The 19729-nt window shown below is 41.6% G+C and overlaps 1 protein-coding gene across 50 annotated transcripts in view; it reads left to right on the forward strand.

The window, feature by feature from the left end:
• The window catches only part of LOC110524948 (CUGBP Elav-like family member 2), a 69549-nt gene extending 50278 nt beyond the window's left edge, over nucleotides 1-19271 (forward strand). For 3 of the 50 annotated variants that reach the window (XM_090234192.1, XM_090234256.1, XM_090234318.1), the window contains exons 6-15: nucleotides 1801-1880; nucleotides 7419-7580; nucleotides 7989-8052; nucleotides 8544-8669; nucleotides 9028-9168; nucleotides 9697-9873; nucleotides 10222-10239; nucleotides 10736-10879; nucleotides 12521-12701; nucleotides 13770-19271. In XM_090234192.1, the coding sequence (XP_090090318.1) occupies nucleotides 1801-1880; nucleotides 7419-7580; nucleotides 7989-8052; nucleotides 8544-8669; nucleotides 9028-9168; nucleotides 9697-9873; nucleotides 10222-10239; nucleotides 10736-10879; nucleotides 12521-12648 (1040 nt within the window). In that variant the 3' untranslated portion in view covers nucleotides 12649-12701; nucleotides 13770-19271. Of the gene's footprint in view, nucleotides 1-1800; nucleotides 1881-7418; nucleotides 7581-7988; nucleotides 8053-8543; nucleotides 8670-9024; nucleotides 9184-9696; nucleotides 9874-10221; nucleotides 10240-10735; nucleotides 10880-12520; nucleotides 12702-13769 lie in introns of those variants that run through there. The other 47 variants (XM_090234207.1, XM_090234269.1, XM_090234323.1 and 44 more) reach the window with 26 other exon arrangements.
• Nucleotides 19272-19729: the final 458 nt, after the last annotated feature.

The following is a 19729-nucleotide window of genomic DNA, read 5'->3' on the forward strand; positions in this document are numbered from 1 at the left end:
TGGGAAGGCTTTCCACTAGATGTTGGAACATTTGCTGCGGGGACTTGCTTCCATTCAGCCACAAGAGCATATGTGAGGTCAGGCAATGATGTTGGGTGAATAGGCCTAGTTTGCAATCTGCGTTCCAATTCATCCCAAAGGTGTCGAATGGGGTTGAGGTCAGGGCTCTGTGCAGGCCAGTCAAGTTCTTCCATACTGATCTCGACAAACCATTTCTGTTGGGAAAGGGCCTTCCCCAAACTGTTGCCTCAAAGTTGGAAGCACAGAATTGTCTAGAATGTCATTGTATGCTGTAGCGTTAAGATTTCCCTTCACTGGTACTAAAGGGGCATAGCTCAAACCATGAAAATCAGCCCCAGACCATTATTCCTCCTCCACCAAACTTTACAGTTGGCACTATGCATTGGGGCAGGTAGCGTTCTCCTGGCACCTGCCAAACCCAGATTCGTCTGTCGGACTGCCAGATGGTGAAGCGTGATTCATCACTCCAGTGAACGCATTCCCCTGCTCCGGAGTCCAATGGCGGCAAGCTTTAAACCTCTCCAACCAACGCTTGGCATTGCACATGGGGATTTTAGGCTTGTGTGCGGCTGGTTGGCCATGGAAACCCATTTCATGAAGCTCCCAACGAACAGCTGAAGTTGCTTTCAGAAGCCGTTTGGAACTCGTGGTGGGTGTTGCAACCGAGGTCAGATTTTTACACGCTACGCATTTCAGCACTCGGAATTCCCGTTCTGTGAGCTTGTGTGGCCTACCACTTCGCGGCTGAACCGCTGTTGCTCCTAGACATTTCCACTTCACAATAACAGCACTTACAGTTGACCGGGCCAGCTCTAGCAGGGTAAAACGTTTAACAAACTGACTTGTTGGAAAGGTGGCATTCTATGACCGTGCCATGTTGAAAGTCACTGAGCTATTCAGTAAGGCCATTCTACGGCCAATGTTTGTCTATGGAGATTGCATGGCTGTGTGCTCGATTTTATACAACTTTCAGCAACGGGTGGCTGAAATAGCCGAATCAACTAATTTGAAGGGGTGTCCACATACTTTCCATATATAGTGTATTTATAAGGGACAATTATGGTTTGTTCTCTGTAATGGTTATAAATTAGGCATTGTCACGCACTTTTTACATAAGCTTATAGATAAATGCGCTCATTTCTTTCCAGTGTTAAAATATATATATATTAGTGTACTCAAGTACAGAAAGAAATCATGCGTGTACTCGAACAGTCAAAATGCCCATCCCTAAGTAATAGAAGAATATGCAGAGCTCAACTGACAGTGCAGCGGTTCACCCTGTAGTCTCTGTCATCATAGTTGTAGCATGTGTTGCTATGTCATTTTAAAATGAATATTTCTCTTTTTACTAGAAAATTGCCATAATAGCCATTTAGTGTGTGTGTTGTGTGAGAGGAGTGTGTGTTTTCTGTAGTTATCTCAATTACTGTCTCATCCACCCAGTAATCACATCCCCAACTAGCCCAATCCATCCACAGCTTCTCTTGAATGTGGTACAATACGTCAATCAATGTTGTGTTACTGTGCTCATGTGGTTGTTGTTGTGACTGTATTGTTATGTTACTTCCATGTGCTAACCAGTGAGAGCGGTTGTTCTTCTGTGTGCTTGGAGTGCCGTTCATTCTATGTTACTGTAATGTGTTATTTGGGATTTCATAACGACGTGTCCCAAAACCTTTTGTCTTGTTTTGTTTCTTCTTTGTCCTTCCCTCCTACCCTCCCTCCTCTTGTCTGTCCCTCCCTTCCTCCTCCTCTTGTTCCCTCTCCCCTCCCTTACAGGCTGTGCGTTTATCACATTTTCTACCAGGGCTCAGGCCGCGAATGCAATCAAAACCATGCATCACTCTCAGACTATGGAGGTACTGTACCCCTTAGCACCTATTTCTCATCTCTCCCCTCTCCCTCTATGCAGTCTGCTGCCTCCTTGTGGTTTAAGTGCGGATTGAGAATTGTATCTCACAAGGAAACACATGTTGGTTGATTTTTATAGGTTGTCCCAAATCACACTTTATTCCCTTTATAGTGCACTACTTTGGACTTTGGACTATAAAAAGAATAAGGTGCCATTTGGGAAGCAGACGTCATATCACAGAACATTAGTCATACACCAACGCAAAGCATACTTGGCCAATATTACTAGGGTGTTGGAAGACAAAATGAAACTGTAGTTCTGGTGTTATACTTTGTATTCCATGTTATAGAGAAGCATCTCATTTTATAAGGATAGGACTGCGATGCAAATTAGGCACTACGGAAAACATAATTACAGTAATTTCAGGCCAATAATTTAAAGTAGGCTGGTCCTATTATTAACACATTTTTATGCTTAATGCCTAACTGGGAGTTTGTAACAATTTATGAAATTAGAATAAACTTGTTATACTACTTTATGCAAATTATATACTTCATATGCTAATTAGTCTGTACGGAAGGGAAAATAATACAGCAAGTTAAGCCCATTCATTTACATATCTGTATAAAAAAAAAACTATAAAGCCATGCGTTAATTAATTAATCTATTTTCACGCTGTTGGTGGTAGGTGCACTTGATTCGGCTGCCCTAGCACCGGGAAGGCAAAGTGTTTCCATTTTTAACCATTTCATATGTCTGAAAGTAGAACAGAGCAAATCAAGTGCATTTATAGGCCTACCGCTGGCCAATCAGATAGATCAGCTCACCGTGTCTACACAGTTTGCGCCAGTTTCCTCGAGCCATTGCCGTAAAATGAAGCCTCAAGCCCTTTTTCCCCCCAATTGGTAGTTAGTCTTGTCCCATTGATGCAACTCCTGTACGGACTCGGGAGAGGCGAAGGTCGAGAGCCATGCGTCCTCCGAAACACAACCCTGCCAAGCCGCACTTCTTCTTGACACATTGCTTGCTTAACCCGGAAGCCAGCTGCACCAATGTGTCGGAGGAAACGCCTTAAAAGTGGCAAAAGCTATCAGCTTGCAGGCGCCCAGCCCGCCACAAGGAGTCGCTAGAGCGCGATGGGACAAGGACATCCCGGCAGGCCAAACCCTCCCCTAACCCAGATAGCGCTGGGCCAATTGTGCGCTGCCTCATGGGTCTTCCGGTCACGGCCAGCTGTGACACATCCTGGGAATTGAACCCGGGCTGTAGTGACGCCTCAAGCTCTGCGATGCAGTGACTAGAGACTCAACAAGTACTCAAAAACAGCAGTTATTTTCTGTAAGTTCATGTTTAAGTTGTTATTCAGCACTGTCAACACTTTGTTCAACAGTTTTATAAGCTATAAAATGTGCGTTCTCCCTACTTTCACTCACGCTACAACCTGTACTGCAACTGCAATGAAGGAGTATAGCAAAGTGTTCCGATAAGCTTGCAATGTTATTATTAGCAGCTTGTCTTTTTTTAAATAGAGGAATATGACACTTTCTCTGGTCACAGGAGTAACAACATTAATTGGTGCTTAAGGCAGAAATAATACAGTGCGACTTAAAAAACGTATCTCCCCTTTTCTCAGCGGAGGGAAGAAGAGAGGAAGGGACTGTGAGTCTGAGAGGCAGCCTCACTGCTGTTACCTCCCTCCCCGCAGACTGACCGCCAGATGCAGGCCATCAGTCCAGTAAAAAATATAAGCAAATTGTTACGCTCACTTGGCTGTGCCTCACAAGTCATATAACAAATCATCTATTTCCAGTATGGTCATATACCTAACATTGTGAAATGTAAATTCTAAATGGTCTGAGAAGAACAACATTGGCAGGGCAATTCAAGCATAGCCAATATGCATGGATAAGGTATTGCGCCTATAGCCTACTGCACAAACCTGTTTTTAATAGGTTAATGTTGCATAAACGTATGTTGTTTTTTTAAAGCCGTGTTTTAAAAAATATATATTCAGCAAAAAAACAAAACGTCTCTCACTGTCAAATGTGTTTATTTTCAGCAAACTTAACATGTGTAAATATTTGTATAAACCTAAGATTCAACAACTGAGACATAAACTGAACAAGTTCCACAGACATGTGACTAACAGACCTGGAATAATGTGTCCCTGAAAAAAATCTAAAGTAACAGTCAGTATCTGGTGTGGCCACCAGCTGCATTAAGTACTGCAGTGCATCTCCTCTTCATGGACTGCACCAGATTTACCAGTTCTTGCTGTGAGATGTTAAGCCACTCTTCCACCAAGGCACCTGCAAGTTCCCGGACATTTCTGGGGGGTGGCCCTAGCCCTCACCCTCCGATCCAACAGGTCCCAGACGTGCTCAATGGGATTGAGATCCGGGCTCTTCACTGGCCATGGCAGAACACTGACATTCCTGTCTTGCAGGAAGTCACGCACAGAACGAGAACGATTTTCCCACCTGAGATGTGTTTTCATCTCATTTTGTTGTTGAGATAAAAGGCAGTGCATGATGACTTAGTGCACATAAAAATAGATTTTGCAGTTAAATTCCCATGAACCGAATAAAAAAATTAACTTAATAAATTGGTTTCCAGCACATTTTTAACTCTACCGATGGTTTTCTCACAAAATAATTATCGTTATATAGCAGTATGCCCATTTTGTTATTGGCAAGTGTGCTCAAGCCAGCTCGCGGGTATAGCCTACATGATGAGATTATTATGGCCAAAAGAGCAAGATTTTTTACAAATTTGTTAAACAGCAGCCAAGCATCGATCATCATGTCGCCAGTGTAAGACCCTCAATATTTATTGGAGAGGAGCATCAAGCTAATCACATTGCACTTTCGCCAGCCTGTGAAGTTCATCATAACTTATTTAATCTGTAGCCTAATAAACTGCATGCTTTCCCGACGAGTCGTAGAGGAAGGACCACACAACTTGTCATCGCGTGACTCTAAGTTTACTTTTGTATGGTGGTTGTTATATAAATATTTGTAATGGGAAGCATAGAATTAGCTCACATACAACAGATATACCGCTTCTAAGACTTGCTTTCAATGATTGACAGATCTAGAACTCACATTTCTATGTGAATTTAGTCGGGTCGCCCAAGAAGTTACATATTGGAGCTTTAAGAGGGCACACATGGAGAGAAACATATTTTTGAATCTATATTTTAGCAGAAGCCGAATGAATCAATAATATCCCACTAATTTATTTACACCATTTTATTTATTTGTGACGTGCCAGTTGCAAAGCGGCAACGCGCCCGGCAATGTGTTAAACCTTGCATTACAAAGTATTTACCCATATTGTTTAGCCTACATAGTAAAGCATAGAGACTACTATATTCAATAAACATTAACTGAGATATAGTCCTATATTAGAGCAACTGTATAACCTCTTGCATTACAAAGTGTTTATTTACCCATGCTTAACCTGCATAGTAAATCATTACGCCGCTCATTATACTGAATGAACTTTAACTAAACAGAGATAAAGGCTACAGTATTAGAGCAACTGTCTTAGTGGGTCCTTTCAAAACGTTGTAGGTCAGGGAACCTAGGTTCTCCACTATCGTTTAGGCATCAACTGAGATGCACTGTAGGCATGCGTGTACCGTATAAGAGTAACTGTCCCACTAAGCCCCTTCAAAACTGGGCTGGTATTCCCGTTGAATCAGTTCAGTGTTCAGGAACTGGAGCAAGAGTGATATGACTGCTAACAGGTCAGAGGCTCCCTAGGGAAGCAGCCAACCGATCCCTAAATTAGGAACCACAGAATAAAACTAGCTCAGCTCTGGGCCTCGGAATTTAGAACTAGGTCCCAGTAGTGATGGCACCATTTTAGGGTTGGAGACATTTCCAGAAATCCATGTTGGAGTATTCCTTTTCTGCTCCTCCTGAATCCGGGAATCCTCCGATGGCGATTTCTGGAGATTTGGGGAAAGTTTCTGGGAATTTTGCAACCCTACTACACCCTTTACAGTCAGTAATGTATCCCCCTGATGCTATGGGAGGTGCTACTATTGTATTAGTCTTTACTGTATCCCCCTGATGCTATGGGAGGTGCTACTAGTGTATTAGTCTTTACTGTATCCCCCTGATGCTATGGGAGGTGCTACTAGTGTATTAGTCTTTACTGTATCCCCCTGATGCTATGGGAGGTGCTACTAGTGTATTAGTCTTTACTGTATCCCCCTGATGCTATGGGAGGTGCTACTATTGTATTAGTCTTTACTATATCCCCCTGATGCTATGGGAGGTGCTACTAGTGTATTAGTCTTTACTGTATCCCCCTGATGCTATGGGAGGTGCTACTAGTGTATTAGTCTTTACTGTATCCCCCTGATGCTATGGGAGGTGCTACTATTGTATTAGTCTTTACTATATCCCCCTGATGCTATGGGAGGTGCTACTAGTGTATTAGTCTTTACTGTATCCCCCTGATGCTATGGGAGGTGCTACTAGTGTATTAGTCTTTACTGTATCCCCCTGATGCTATGGGAGGTGCTACTATTGTATTAGTCTTTACTATATCCCCCTGATGCTATGGGAGGTGCTACTAGTGTATTAGTCTTTACTGTATCCCCCTGATGCTATGGGAGGTGCTACTAGTGTATTAGTCTTTACTGTATCCCCCTGATGCTATGGGAGGTGCTACTAGTGTATTAGTCTTTACTGTATCCCCCTGATGCTATGGGAGGTGCTACTATTGTATTAGTCTTTGCTGTATCCCCCTGATGCTATGGGAGGTGCTACTAGTGTATTAGTCTTTACTGTATCCCCCTGATGCTATGGGAGGTGCTACTAGTGTATTAGTCTTTACTGTATCCCCCTGATGCTATGGGAGGTGCTACTAGTGTAGAAAGTAATTCCCTGTCAAGCCTGGTCCCTTTGTCTGGCTCTCTCTAATTCACAACATTGATACCACATGTCTACGTCTGGTCTGTCCAGTGATATGTCAATATCTGGCTTGTCTGTTTGTTACAGCGCTATCCTATGTATGTGTTTTGTAGCTAAATGTCTTTTCTCGTTATGTCTTGACTTGGCATACACGTCCTTCCTTGTTTGACTGTCTCTGTTTATATGTTTCTGTTATGTCCCTCCCGTGTGTGTGTGTGTGTGTGTGTATTTTGCGTTGACTCTCCTCAGCCTCAGTGCCTCCCAACCGACCCCGCCCCAATCCTCCTTTTGAGCCATACCCTCCAGTGTTATAAAGTGTAACTGGCTGTCTTGTTTCTGTCTAAACATGATCCCTTCCTGGTTCTGTCTGTGGAATGTAGCCTGGCTTAGTCGTGCATGACAATGTTCTAATTGTTTATTTCCTATTTTGAATGCAACACTTAAAGAAATACATTCCCCAGATTACCACAGGGCATAGTATATCCTCCACGATAGTTCTTCCTGAAAAATGGCCCTGCAGATTTGACTGTTGTGATAGTGTCTGTGTTTCTGATGGTGTGTGTGTGTGTGTGAACTTGACTGGGTGAAATCTAACTCTCGCTCCTCCCCCACTACAGGGCTGCTCCTCTCCCATGGTGTGTAAGTTTGCGGACACTCAGAGGGACAAAGAGCAGCGGCGCCTGCAGCAGCAGATGGCCCAACAGATGCAGCAGCTCAACAGCGCCTCCACCTGGGGAAACCTGGCAGGGCTGGGAGGCCTCACCCCACAGTACTTGGCAGTAAGTACACCTTAATACACCATAGTACGCCACAGTAATCTGGCAGGGCTTGGAGGCCTCACAGTACAGTACCTGGCAGTAAATTGAAACCATTGACATACATATTCATAAATATAGGCTACATGCATGTTTATCATTGTTGGGAAAGCATGACATTCTGAGAAGTCGTACTCTTTCTCAATTAGTTTTCCTCAGGTCCTTGTCACCTCCTCTCTGTCTCTACATTGGAGGAGAAGTTCCTCGCCTTTTTCTCAAACCGCATTTGAGAAGTGCCCTACCCGCAGACCTTCAATGAGTTTTGAAAAAGACGAGGAGAGAGGACGTGGGGAATCAAGGAAAGACTAAAATTATTGGGAAAGAGCACAAGTCTACTTTACTCTGTTCTAGAACGCTCTCTTTCTTTTACAGTTGCTCCAACAGGCGACATCTACTGGTAACCAGAGTAATTTTGGTGGCATGCAGAGGCTAGGAGGTGAGTCACTCATTTTTTTTCCTGTCCCTGTTCCCGTCCTCCACAACCCATACCCACTCTGATAAACATACAACTGTTCATGTAAATAACCTTCTGTCACGATGCTTTACTCCCACATAGTTTCACAACCACTAAAATCGCATTACCGTTGAATAAGATTGGAACATTAATCAGAGTATCTATTCTAGGAGATACAAGTCTGCTGGGGACAAATTTATAGGGGTGAAAATCAAGAACCGGTGCAGTGCCTCAAGGCAGGGTGCCAGGGCCACTTATTTTCCTGTTATATGGCAATGCTATGAAGTCTTCTTGTTTTTCCCATTTCTTTCTGTATGCGGTGATTCCGCTCTTCTGGTCTCCCATAAGAACAGCTAATGCAGCTCCATTTCCCCCTCTTGGTTGTCATTGCAAATAAGCATCTGCTCTTAATTGACATACTTGAATAAATAAAGTTGAAATAAAACAACCTCTCTCTCACTCACCTCTTCCAGGTGTGAACCAGCTGCAGCTGCAGAACCTGGCCACGTTAGCTGCTGCTGCCTCTGCAGCCCAGAACTCAGGCGGCGGCTCCAACGCCCTGTCAGCCAACGGAGCTCTAGGTAATCTCTATAACTCAGGTAACTATAGCCCAGTCTCTCTATAGTCCAGGTAATCTAGCAGTCTGAGGCCAATGTTAGTTTCTCCCTTCATTTTTCGCTCTATAAAAAATGTACTGCTCACAAAAAAATCTACGGCGCTTAATCTTACGACACAGATTTAACATAGTCCTGAACTAAAAACTTTTTAATGGAGATTCCCCCTTGAACTTGCTTTTTAGTCCAGGATTAAGATTCTGTGTCCCCAGAAAAGACACCTACGAGTGCACCTGCTTCGTATTCAATTGCTTGGCCTGCTCTATCTACTCCACTATACCACATCTTTGCTAGGCTTAAACGACACCTAATAGTAACCTCTGACCCCTCTCCTCCCCAGCAGCAGGCCAGACGGCAGGCTCCAGCGCTGGTGCAGCCATGAACACCCTGGCCTCTCTGGGCCTGACCCAGGGCCTCGGCGGGGGCCTGACGGGGACCTCCATGGGTCTCAACAACCTCAACGCCCTCACTGGGGGTGTCAGCGGTGAGTACTCCAACCGTGAGTACTGCACTAAAAACAATGACTTCACTACCTTTTCTTCAACCTTTTTTGTTTTCGGCCACACAAATCATACCTTAATTGTGTTGATGAAGCCGCTGTGTTCTGGTGATGTTCAGGCTTCTTTACCTGTATGGTAGTCCATGATTGTCAAATGTTGGAGTAACGGCTGGTTTTACGGACACATTGCCTGGTTTGGACTGAAAAGAATGCTTGGGAGAATATCCATTGAAATAGCTATTTAGTTTAGGATTAGACTAGTGTCATTTTAATCCCAAGTGTATGCCAGTCTAGAAGCACAAGCATTTCGCTACACTCGCATTAACATCTGCTAACCATGTGTATGTGACAAATAACATTTGACAAATAAAATTTGATTTGATTTGAGTCTGTATGGTAGAGAGAACTTTAGGTGTCGAGGCCTTTCTTCTGGCTGTTGTATCCAGTTGCATGGATGTAATCTGTATTTTTGAATTGTCAAAATAAATGATATCTTTACGTCTACTGTGTTAGGAATGGCGGCTATGAACGGAGGGCTGGGGGCCTCGATGGCGAATGGCTCGGGGGCGAGTTCCATGGACGCACTGACTCAGGCCTACTCAGGGATGCAGCAGTACACGGCCTCCGCCCTGCCTTCCCTCTACAGCCAGTCCCTACTGCAGGGAGCAGCCGGCGGGAGCCAGAAGGAGGGTGAGTCTCAGTCCACACACCAGTTAGGCTGCAAATGTTGTCTTGTTAACTTACATTGATTGTGATATATAGTTGCCTTACCTAGCTACCTTAAGTGGAATGCATTGACTGTAAGTCTGCTAAATTACCAAAAATGTCATGCAAATATCAATGTTTTGGCCATGTGTGTCTCAACTAGTTTCTTGTAAGCCCAAATGGGCTTTGCAAGTAAACGATGTATGACATTGAAAGAAAATAATCGACTAACCATAGGGCGCAGTGTCATATGTTTACTTAGTACCAGTATCTCTCTTTCTCAAAAAACAAATCTAAAACTCCATCCTCTCCTCTCCTTCATTGCTCCTTCAGCTGGGAGCCAGAGGGAGGGTGAGTCTCAGTCCACACACTAACCACAATGTGTGGTCAGGTAGTATTGGTTTTCTTTCAAATACTTTGAGCATTTGCTTGAGCTTGCCACTAGTGGGAATAAGATGAGTTGCCCCGGCCTGGAAGCTGATCTTGGGTCAGTTTCGTAGTGGTTAGGATTGTGGGAGGGGAGAAGCTGATCCTAGATCTGCACCTAAGGGGAACTTCAGGGCCCTCAAGTGCCAGATTGGCAGGCTTTGGTGCTCTTGGGACTATTCCATTGGTTCCAGGCGAGCTCAATCAAGCACAGATTGAGTATTGGAAAGATTTCAAATACAATTTTGAACCCAGGTCAGTCTGCTGGCCACAGCTGTGCGTCATGCCACATGATTATGTTTTTTGATCTGTTGATCTGTCTATCTGTCTTCTCTCTACCTCTCCTTTTCTCCTCTCCACCCCTCTCTCTCCTCCCCTGCGATCCTCTCCCCTCCTGCTCTTTCTGCTTTCTCTCCCTCAGGTCCTGAGGGAGCCAACCTGTTCATTTACCACCTGCCCCAGGAGTTTGGAGACCAGGATGTCCTGCAGATGTTCATGCCTTTTGGAAGTGTCGTCTCTGCCAAAGTCTTCATCGACAAACAGACCAATCTGAGCAAGTGCTTCGGTATGTAGTCTGCTGCCTCCAAACATGAGAAATAACTGGCTCAATGGCCGCTGGGGTAGAAAGCAGGATCATTAACCAGCTACAGTGCATTCGGAAAGTATTCAGACCCCTTGACTTTTTCCACATTTTGTTACATTACAGCCTTATTCTAAAATGTATTAAATCGTTTTTTTCCCCTCATCAATCTACACACAATATCTCATAATGACAAAGCAAAACAGGGTTTTAGACATTTTTGCTCATTTGTAATAAAATAAAAAAACATAAAAAATGTAATTACATTTACGTAAGTATTCAGAACTTTTACTCAGTACTCTTTTGAAGGATGTTTGGCAGTGGCATTTTTTTTTACATCCTCGAGTCTTCTTGGGTATGACGCTACAAGCTTGGCACACCTGTATTTGGGGGGTTTCTCCCATTCTTCTCTGCAGATCCTCTCAAGCTCTGTCAGGTTGGATCGGGAGTGTCCCTGCACAGCTATTTTCAGGTCTCTCCAGAGATGTTAGATCGGGCTCTGTCTGGGCCACTCAAGGACATTCAGAGTCCCGGAGCCACTCCTGTGTTGACTTGGCTGTGTGCTTAGGGTCTTTGTCCTGTTGGAAGGTGAACCTTCGCCACAGTCTGAGGTCCTGAGCACTCTGGAGCAGGAGAGTTCCATCTTGGTTTCATCAGACCAGAGAATCTTGTTTCTCATGTTCAGAGTCTTTAGGTGCCGTTTGGCAAACTCCAAGCGGACTGTCATGTGCCTTTTACTGAGTTGTAGCTTCAGTCTGGCCACTCTACCATATACGCCTGATTGGTGGAGTGCTGCAGAGATGGTTGTCCTTCTGGAAGGTTCTCCCATCCCCACAGAGGACCTCTGGAGCTCTGTCAGAGTGACCATCGGGTTCTTGGTCACCTCCCTGACCAAGGCCCTTCTCCCCTGATTGCTCAGTTTGGCCGGGTGGCCAACTCTAGGAAGAGTCTTGGTGGTTCCAATCTTGTTCCATTTAAGAATGATAGAGGCCACTGTGTTCTTGGAGACATTCAATGCTGCAGATTTTTTTGGGGTACCCTTCCCCAAATCTGTGCCTCGATACAATCCTGTCTCGGAGCTCTACGGACAATTATTTCGACCTCATGGCTTGGTAGAAACATCTCAAAGAAGATCAATGGAAACAGGATGCATCGGAGCTCCATTTCGAGTCTCATAGCAAAGGGTCTGAATACTTATGTAAATAAGTTTTTTTTTTTATACATTTGCAAACATTTCTAAACCTGTTTTTCGCTTTGTTATTATGGGGTATTGATGAGGAAAAAAATACTATTTAATCGATTTTAGAATAAGGCTTAGCTTAACAAAATGTGGAAAAGGCAAGGGGTCTGAATACTTTCTGGATGCACTGTACATTTTGATAAACAGTCATCGCTTGATTTTCTTTATTGAATATGCGTTATTGGTTGTCAAACCAATTATACCATTCCGATTTGGAGTCTGTATTTCTGGAAAAGATTAGGGTTATTTAGGACTGTTATCTGTTATCAACTCATTGATCACAGCCCCCTGGTATGTCATGGAAATCTCTGAAGACTTGTTTTTTTTGCCTCATTGGTTTGAGTTTGGTATATCACTAGCCCTAATTTCCTTCCTCCATTCCTCAGGGTTTGTCAGCTACGACAATCCGGTGTCGGCACAGGCCGCCATCCAGGCCATGAACGGCTTCCAGATCGGCATGAAGAGGCTCAAGGTGCAGCTGAAGCGCTCTAAGAACGACAGCAAACCCTACTGATCTTACCCAGGGCAGGGGCCATTTTCCCCAGGCTCAATGTTAGCATTACACGGGTAAGTCTAAGTCTACCCAACCCACGACTAAAGCCAAGGCCATCTGATCACCACAGCAGAGACTTAATTAATAGGGTGGCAGGTAGCCTAGAGGTTAGAGCGTTGGGCCAGTAACCGAAAGGTCGCTGGTTCGAATACCCAAGCCGACAATGTCACAAATCTGCCGATGTGCCCTTGAGCAAGGCGCTTAACCCTAATTGGCCCCAGGGGCGCCGTACTACTATCGTGGGTGTCATTCAGACTCACTCCACTGGGGTCTTGTTATCTTAAACCGGTTATGTTCTTTACATGTCTATTATTACTGCATCCATTCCTTTTACAGTTTCATCATGTAATTTTTAAGAGTGGTATAAAGTGTGTTAATTTATATGATTATTTATAGCTATCACTAGAGCCAGTGTTCAAAAGGGTATTTTGTGTTGTGATATATAAGAGGGAACACCAGGTTTGATTATTTCTGTACCATTTCATTATATCTACTTACTAGGTTTAAAATAGACGGGTTGACTAAGGATCAGACACACGCCTCATCCTGTCAGACTATCAGAGCTCTTGGGCTTCTTCAGTCTGTTGCATTGATCTGTTACCTCTTAATATGTGAAGCTCTTTCACTTTTTCTCTCTGCTTCCATCTCTCATTATTTTTCTTTCTTAAAACCAAGCAATGTCAAGCTGCTGGGGCTACCTCTGCTCACTTCTTTTCATAATTAACTTCTTCCAATCATTCCATCCATCCATGTCTCTCCTGAAGGGACTGACTGGTTAGAGATGGATCACTTTGAGTGCCAAGTGTATGTGCATGTCTGACTGTCTAACATACGTCTAGTGATGTCATTTCCTAATCTGATGATGTCATTTCCTGTATCAAACTGTATTGTTTTGTGTGTGTGTGGGGAAACATCCCCAATTGTCATTATGTTATATGTGGTGGTTGGCATTGTTTGTCATTGTTGTTGGTGCCTCATGTTTGAAAGGTTATTGTGCTGTGGCTAACTTCTTTCTCCCTCTCTGTCTCTCTCTCTCGCTCTCTCTACCTCTCTCCTTTCGTGTTTTTTCTTCCCTTTTTTAGAAAAAATCTCCATGCCTGTTTGCTCATCGTTAGCCTAGCATGTCCTCATGGTGTTGAAAGCCAACCCAAAACTCCTCCTCTTCCTCCCGGCTACTCCTCATCATCCTCCCACCATTGTTGTCTCTGATGTCTCGCTAAAGCTCGCCTGACCAATAGGCTACCTGACCACACACCCCCCCCCCCACTGACCTTTGACATATGAAATTTGACCATAGCTCAACCTGATTGGTTGTATCCAAAATGGCACCCTGTATAGTGCACTACTTCTGACCAAAGCCTTTTTGATCAGTGCTAGGTGCTGCACTATATAGGGAATATGCTGCCATTTTGGATAAGTCCAATTTCTTTTGCATGTAACTTCATTTTTCTCTAGTTTTTCTGTATAAATGTAATGGGAGGGAAGGGAGGGAGGACAAGCAAAATCAATGTGAAATCTTACCTGCGCTTATTTCATTTAAGAGACTATTTAGCAAATGCAGAAAAAAACATTGTTTTAAAAGCCTGTGGGATAGTTTATTCTTTCTTTTTTAAATTTTGTAATTTGCTTGTTTTTATGTTGTTTCTTTTAACCTCTTCTCTCGGTCTAAAGTTCACTTGAAAGTTTTAATACAGGGACTAGCACGGCACAGTGCTACTTTGTGCCATTTAGCAATATGCTGGCTTCTGAAACAACATACTATAAGGTTGTGTCTGAAATGACACCCTATTCCCCATTTAGTGCACAGATTTGTATTTGCCGCCAGGGCTCTAGTCAAAAGTGTAGTGCACTATGTAGGGAATAGGGTGCCATTTCGGCTGCACACTAAGACCACTCGACTAGCAAAACAATTTTCAAAACAAGTCTGATTATCAACCAGAATTCCCCTCAGTGCGTTGTTATGGCTTTTCACATTTAATATTCAAGAAGGCATTGTAAAGATTTTCAATTTTCTCGCTAAGGCTGTTGGTGACTTGGTTTTCATTAATGAAAATATAACAGTTTATTTACCTATTTAGCTTTATTCTTTATTCCAAAAAATATTTACGGCACAATTAAAAGGTAGATTTGCTATGACTACCTACATGAACTTTTTAGAACCGATTCACAAATAGACAATCTGTGGTTTAAATGCACACTTAGATTACCTATATTTTATACCATTGAATCTATAGATGTTTAGGTTAACTTTGGGGTTATTTTGTAGATTATGTTGTAATGTCATCTGCTAGGGTCTAAGTGTTTCAAGTTTTTAAAGAGGATTAAAAAAACAACTGTTTGCTCGATCAACACAACCATTCGAAAAAATAAATGTCATTACGAGTGGTGATGTAATTCCTACTTATTTACATGTACAGTGCCAACGGAAAGTTCTCATACCCCTTGACTTATTCCACAGTCTGAATTCACAATGGATGACTAGATTTTTTTCCTCCCTCATCTACACACAATGTCCCATAAGATGACTGTGAAAAACATGGTTTCAGAAATGTTGGCACAAATTAAATACAAAAATATATAATTTAAGTAAGTATTCACACCCGATTCAATACTTTGTAGAAGCACCTTTGGCCTTGTGTGTGAGGTTGAAAGGTGAATTAATCGGCCAGTGTCTGGTGGAAAGCAGACTGAACCAGGTTATCCTCTAGGATTTAGCCTGTGTTTAGCACCATTCTGTCTGTTTTTTTTAATCCTGAAAAACTCCTCAGTCCTTAACGATTTGCTTTGCCAATTTTTTTCAGTATTCATTTAGTGCCTTGTTGCAAACATTATGCATGTTTTGGAATATTATTTTTCTGTACAGGCTTCCTTTTCACTCTTTCAATTAGTAGGTTAGTATTGTTGCGTAACTACAGTTTTCTCCTATCACAACCATTAAAATGTAACTGTTTTAAAGTCACCATTGGCCTCATGGGGAAATCCCTGAGCGGTTTCCTTCCTCTCCGGCAACTGAGTTGTGGTGTCTGGGTGTATTGATTTACCATACAATGTGTAATTAATAACTTCACCATGCTCAAAGGGATATTCAATGTCTGTTGTTTTTGCCCCATCTACCAATAGGTGCCCTTCTTTGCAAGGCATTGGAAAATCTCCCTGGTCTTTGTGCTGAATCTGTGTTTGTACTTCACTGCTCAATTGAGGGACCTTACAGATAATTGTATGTGTGGGGTACAGAGAGAGTCATTCAAAATTCATGTTAAACACTTTGCACACTGAGTGAGTCCATGCAACTTATTTTATGAACGTATTTATGCTTGCCATAACAAAAGGGTTGAATACTCAGATTTATATATTTTTTAATTAATTTGTCAATTTCTAATAACATTATGGGGTATTGTGGGTAGGCCATGGACCAAGATAATCTATATTTAATCCATTTTGAAATTCAAGCTGTAACAAAACAAAATTTGGGAAAAGTCAAGGGGTGTGAATACTTTCTGAAGTCACTGTATTGTCAGAATTCCTTTATGGATTATTAGCTTTTTTTGGATACATCAGATAATAGATTGTCATTGTGTCATCTTGGGGAGTATATAGACTGAATTTGTTTTTTCCTACTTTAAAAAAAGAGAACGATTAAAACTTAGTATTAAATTCTTACTTAAGGTACTTCTTCTTCTTGATGAGAATTTATTTGATAAATGGATGTTTGAGTTTTTGTTTAGTGTAGATGCCTTGTATTGAAAGATAATGTCTCTTAACACAGAAGACAGATGATGCTTTTTTGTTTTTAAAGTGCCCATGTGTCAAACTCACACACACACAGTATTTTAACCTCTTACAATATGTGACGGTGCCCATTTTCTCACACACACACACACTTTGTTTTGTGACAGTAAAAACACTCGGAGCCCCTGAATGTGAGCGAGAATTTTTATTTGGTCACTCACACACACACACTGAATTTCTTTGTTGGTGATAAGATATTAGTTTATCACACATTAAAAAAAACTTTTCTATTCAAAACTTACGCACAGTATCTATGTGTTAACACTGCTCAACTCACCCCCACCAAAACAGTGTTGGTTTACAAAAGCATTCCATGTTTCAGCATAAAAGTTTACTACTCCAAACAGAAGTGTGTCTTTTATAGGGGTGATAATGGACTAGCCTACTTTCTGTCAGTTGAACTGCGAAGCTGATGGGTCAGCTCAAATCATTTCCATCCAGCCCCCCAAAGAAAGGTTCCCCAAAAAGAAAAAAAGTGTACCGGGGTTGTATTCACTAGGCACAAAACAGAATCAAGCATGGGAGACTATCTGAACTTGCCCAATAAAATCTGCTTGTTTTCATTTTCCGGTTTGCTACGGTGTGCCCTATTGACTACGACCCAAATGGTTCTAAACAAGGGTTGTCAACTCAGGGTCCTTTGTGTTTGAGATTCAGCTCTGTGTGGAAGATGCAAGCACTGCGTAAGGTGTCTTTCGCAACAGATTTGGGATTAACAAGACACAAAATGCACAATTGTTGCCATTTTAAACACTTTCATTTATTTTTTTAAATCACCACAGATGGCACCAGTTTTAGCTTGGGAGTTCTAGCAGCACTTGTTGAGAGGAGTTTGGAGTTTTGTTTGTTGAATGGGAGTGGTTTATGTCAGTTATTAGCAGAAATATTAGGGGAAATGTTCACTTTTTTGCTAATCTTTTTGTCTTTGAAGCATGGGTTGGTGGCACTTCCCAGAACTACCAAGGTACTACTAATAAAAAAATATTTTGCGTTCAATATGATGGAGCATGTGCTTTTTGCAGTGTGTTTTTATATCCAAATGCAATACAATAATCAAAGTGCCATATTATATGTCTAGAAACTGCCTACACAGATACTATTAGGCCTTGGTTGTTATTATTAGAGATTGCTGAAGTTAGGTAACGCTCTTTTATTTTTTATTTTGGCATGCTTGTTATTATATTGATACCAGTGTGTCATTAAGGCTAAATCACCCTCTGTTTTTTTCCCCCACTTTGTGTCGAGTTATTGGTTCTAATGTGATGTGTGAATTTGAACACATTGGCAAGTAATTTTTAAAAATGATTATACAAGAAACAACCCTTAACTTTTGAAGACAAATCCCCTTGTTGGTGAGTGACAGAGTTGAGTACTTTACGGTACGGTTACAGACGATGTATATTATGAATGCTTGTTATTTGGCAAAATGGTAGTGGTTGTATATTGATTTATTGATTATAATAGAAATATCATTTTTTGCATCAACCAAAACCTGGGAAGTGTGCCATATTATAAACATTGATTTGTCTTTATGACAGTTTTCTAAAAAATAATTTTGTATGTAGGCTACAAGAAACTGATAACCAATGTTAGTTAATATTGAATTGATTATAACAGGTAGTTAGTTCTAAAACTATTGTTAAAAGAAGTGTTACTGAAAATGTTGAAATATAAGCACAATATAAAATCACACATGGGTCAGGGTATAGGAACTTGAGACTCACTTCGGGGGCTTCCGTCACAACCACCATTTTTGGAGTGCGTTCCAAATTGCACCCTACTCCCTGCATAGTGCACTAATTTTGACCAGGGCAGATAGGGAATAGGGTGCCATATTGGATGTAGTCTCAGTATTTCTGTCACTGCTCACTGCTCTCTCATACTCTGAAGTGCTATTTGACAAAGGTATGTGGTAGCTTTGCGTCTCTTAGATATTGTCTTGGTCAACAATCTATCTGTCCTCGTCATGTACCATTTTTATTGTCTGATTAATAATTGATATGAATTCTTTGTTCATGTTCTTCTCCACATAAATGATTTGATAGATGTTTGTGTTGTCTTGAGAAAAACCAAAGTCGCGGTGCATCTTGATGTTATCTGATCTGTAAAGCATTATTACAGTAGTGATTTTCTGTTTTAATTAACAAACTTTTTTAAAACTTGGGTGGGATTTGAAAATAACAAAATTACAAAAACAGGCTCTTTCCAATTTCTACAATACTGGTTGTTCATATGTATTTTGTACCAGTGAAGCTTTTTTATATTGGAAATAATTAAAGAAAAAAAATCTATATTGGAAAAAAATGTCTGGCCTCTCTATAAGGCCTCGCCTTGAATGTGGGTCCTGAGTTAGGCTTCTTGGTGGTCGTCAATGAGAACAGTGTTGGTAGTATGTTTTATTTCTTAAAACAACCTTAATTTTGATTTCATCAACTTGCTCTCTACGTGTTCCTCACTTTGTTATTCACTTTTTTGGGGGGGGGGGGGGGGGGGGTAGTATTGTGTTAGTAGTATTGTGCTCTGTCCACATGGTTATTATAAATTACCATCCGGATTGATTATAGGCAACTTGTGTGGATGGATAAATAAATGTATTAGTTTAATAGAAAGTTAATTATTTGTTGTTTTAGTTCTGGGCTTTTTGCTTTTTACCTGTGTCGTTAGATTTTTCTGTTTTTGCCATAGAATGAGTGGTGTGTAGTTGGAAAGCCAAGTCGATGTTTTATTTGGTAAATGTTTGTTCATGTGTGGTGTTTCTTTGCCTCTGTCTCCAAAATTAAACCATTTTCCCCTAATATTGAATGTGTCTTTGTCTGTTGTGTAGTCCCAGTACCTGTCCAGTGTTGTGAAGACATTTACAAACTCCCCAGTGTCTGTCTCCCTAACTTGTTTCTCTCCATTGTCGTTCTCTTCGCTTATTTATTTTCTTTCAAGCAATCAATAGCTGATATAATTTGAGGTTATTGGTATATTGATTTTCTAATATACAATAGCCTAATTGCACACCATGGATTTGGGGGTTGTAATGAAAGAAGCTGCTGTAGTTTATGGATGAAAGGTTTACTAGTATATTAATTGTCTAATATACAGAAGCCTGTATACACATTAGTTTTTTGCAGGTTATGAGTGTGTGATTATTTTTGTGTTTTGATTTTGATCAAAAGAAGCACCACCGGTAGTGTAAGTACTCTGTCTGAAAAGGAACATTGCAGGTTCAGATTTGGGACCGGTTCTGAGGATGCTACCAAATTTC

The sequence above is a fragment of the Oncorhynchus mykiss genome, chromosome 1 (assembly GCF_057628025.1).
Source record: "Oncorhynchus mykiss isolate SJ-2025 chromosome 1, ASM5762802v1, whole genome shotgun sequence".
Taxonomy (NCBI): domain Eukaryota; kingdom Metazoa; phylum Chordata; class Actinopteri; order Salmoniformes; family Salmonidae; genus Oncorhynchus; species Oncorhynchus mykiss.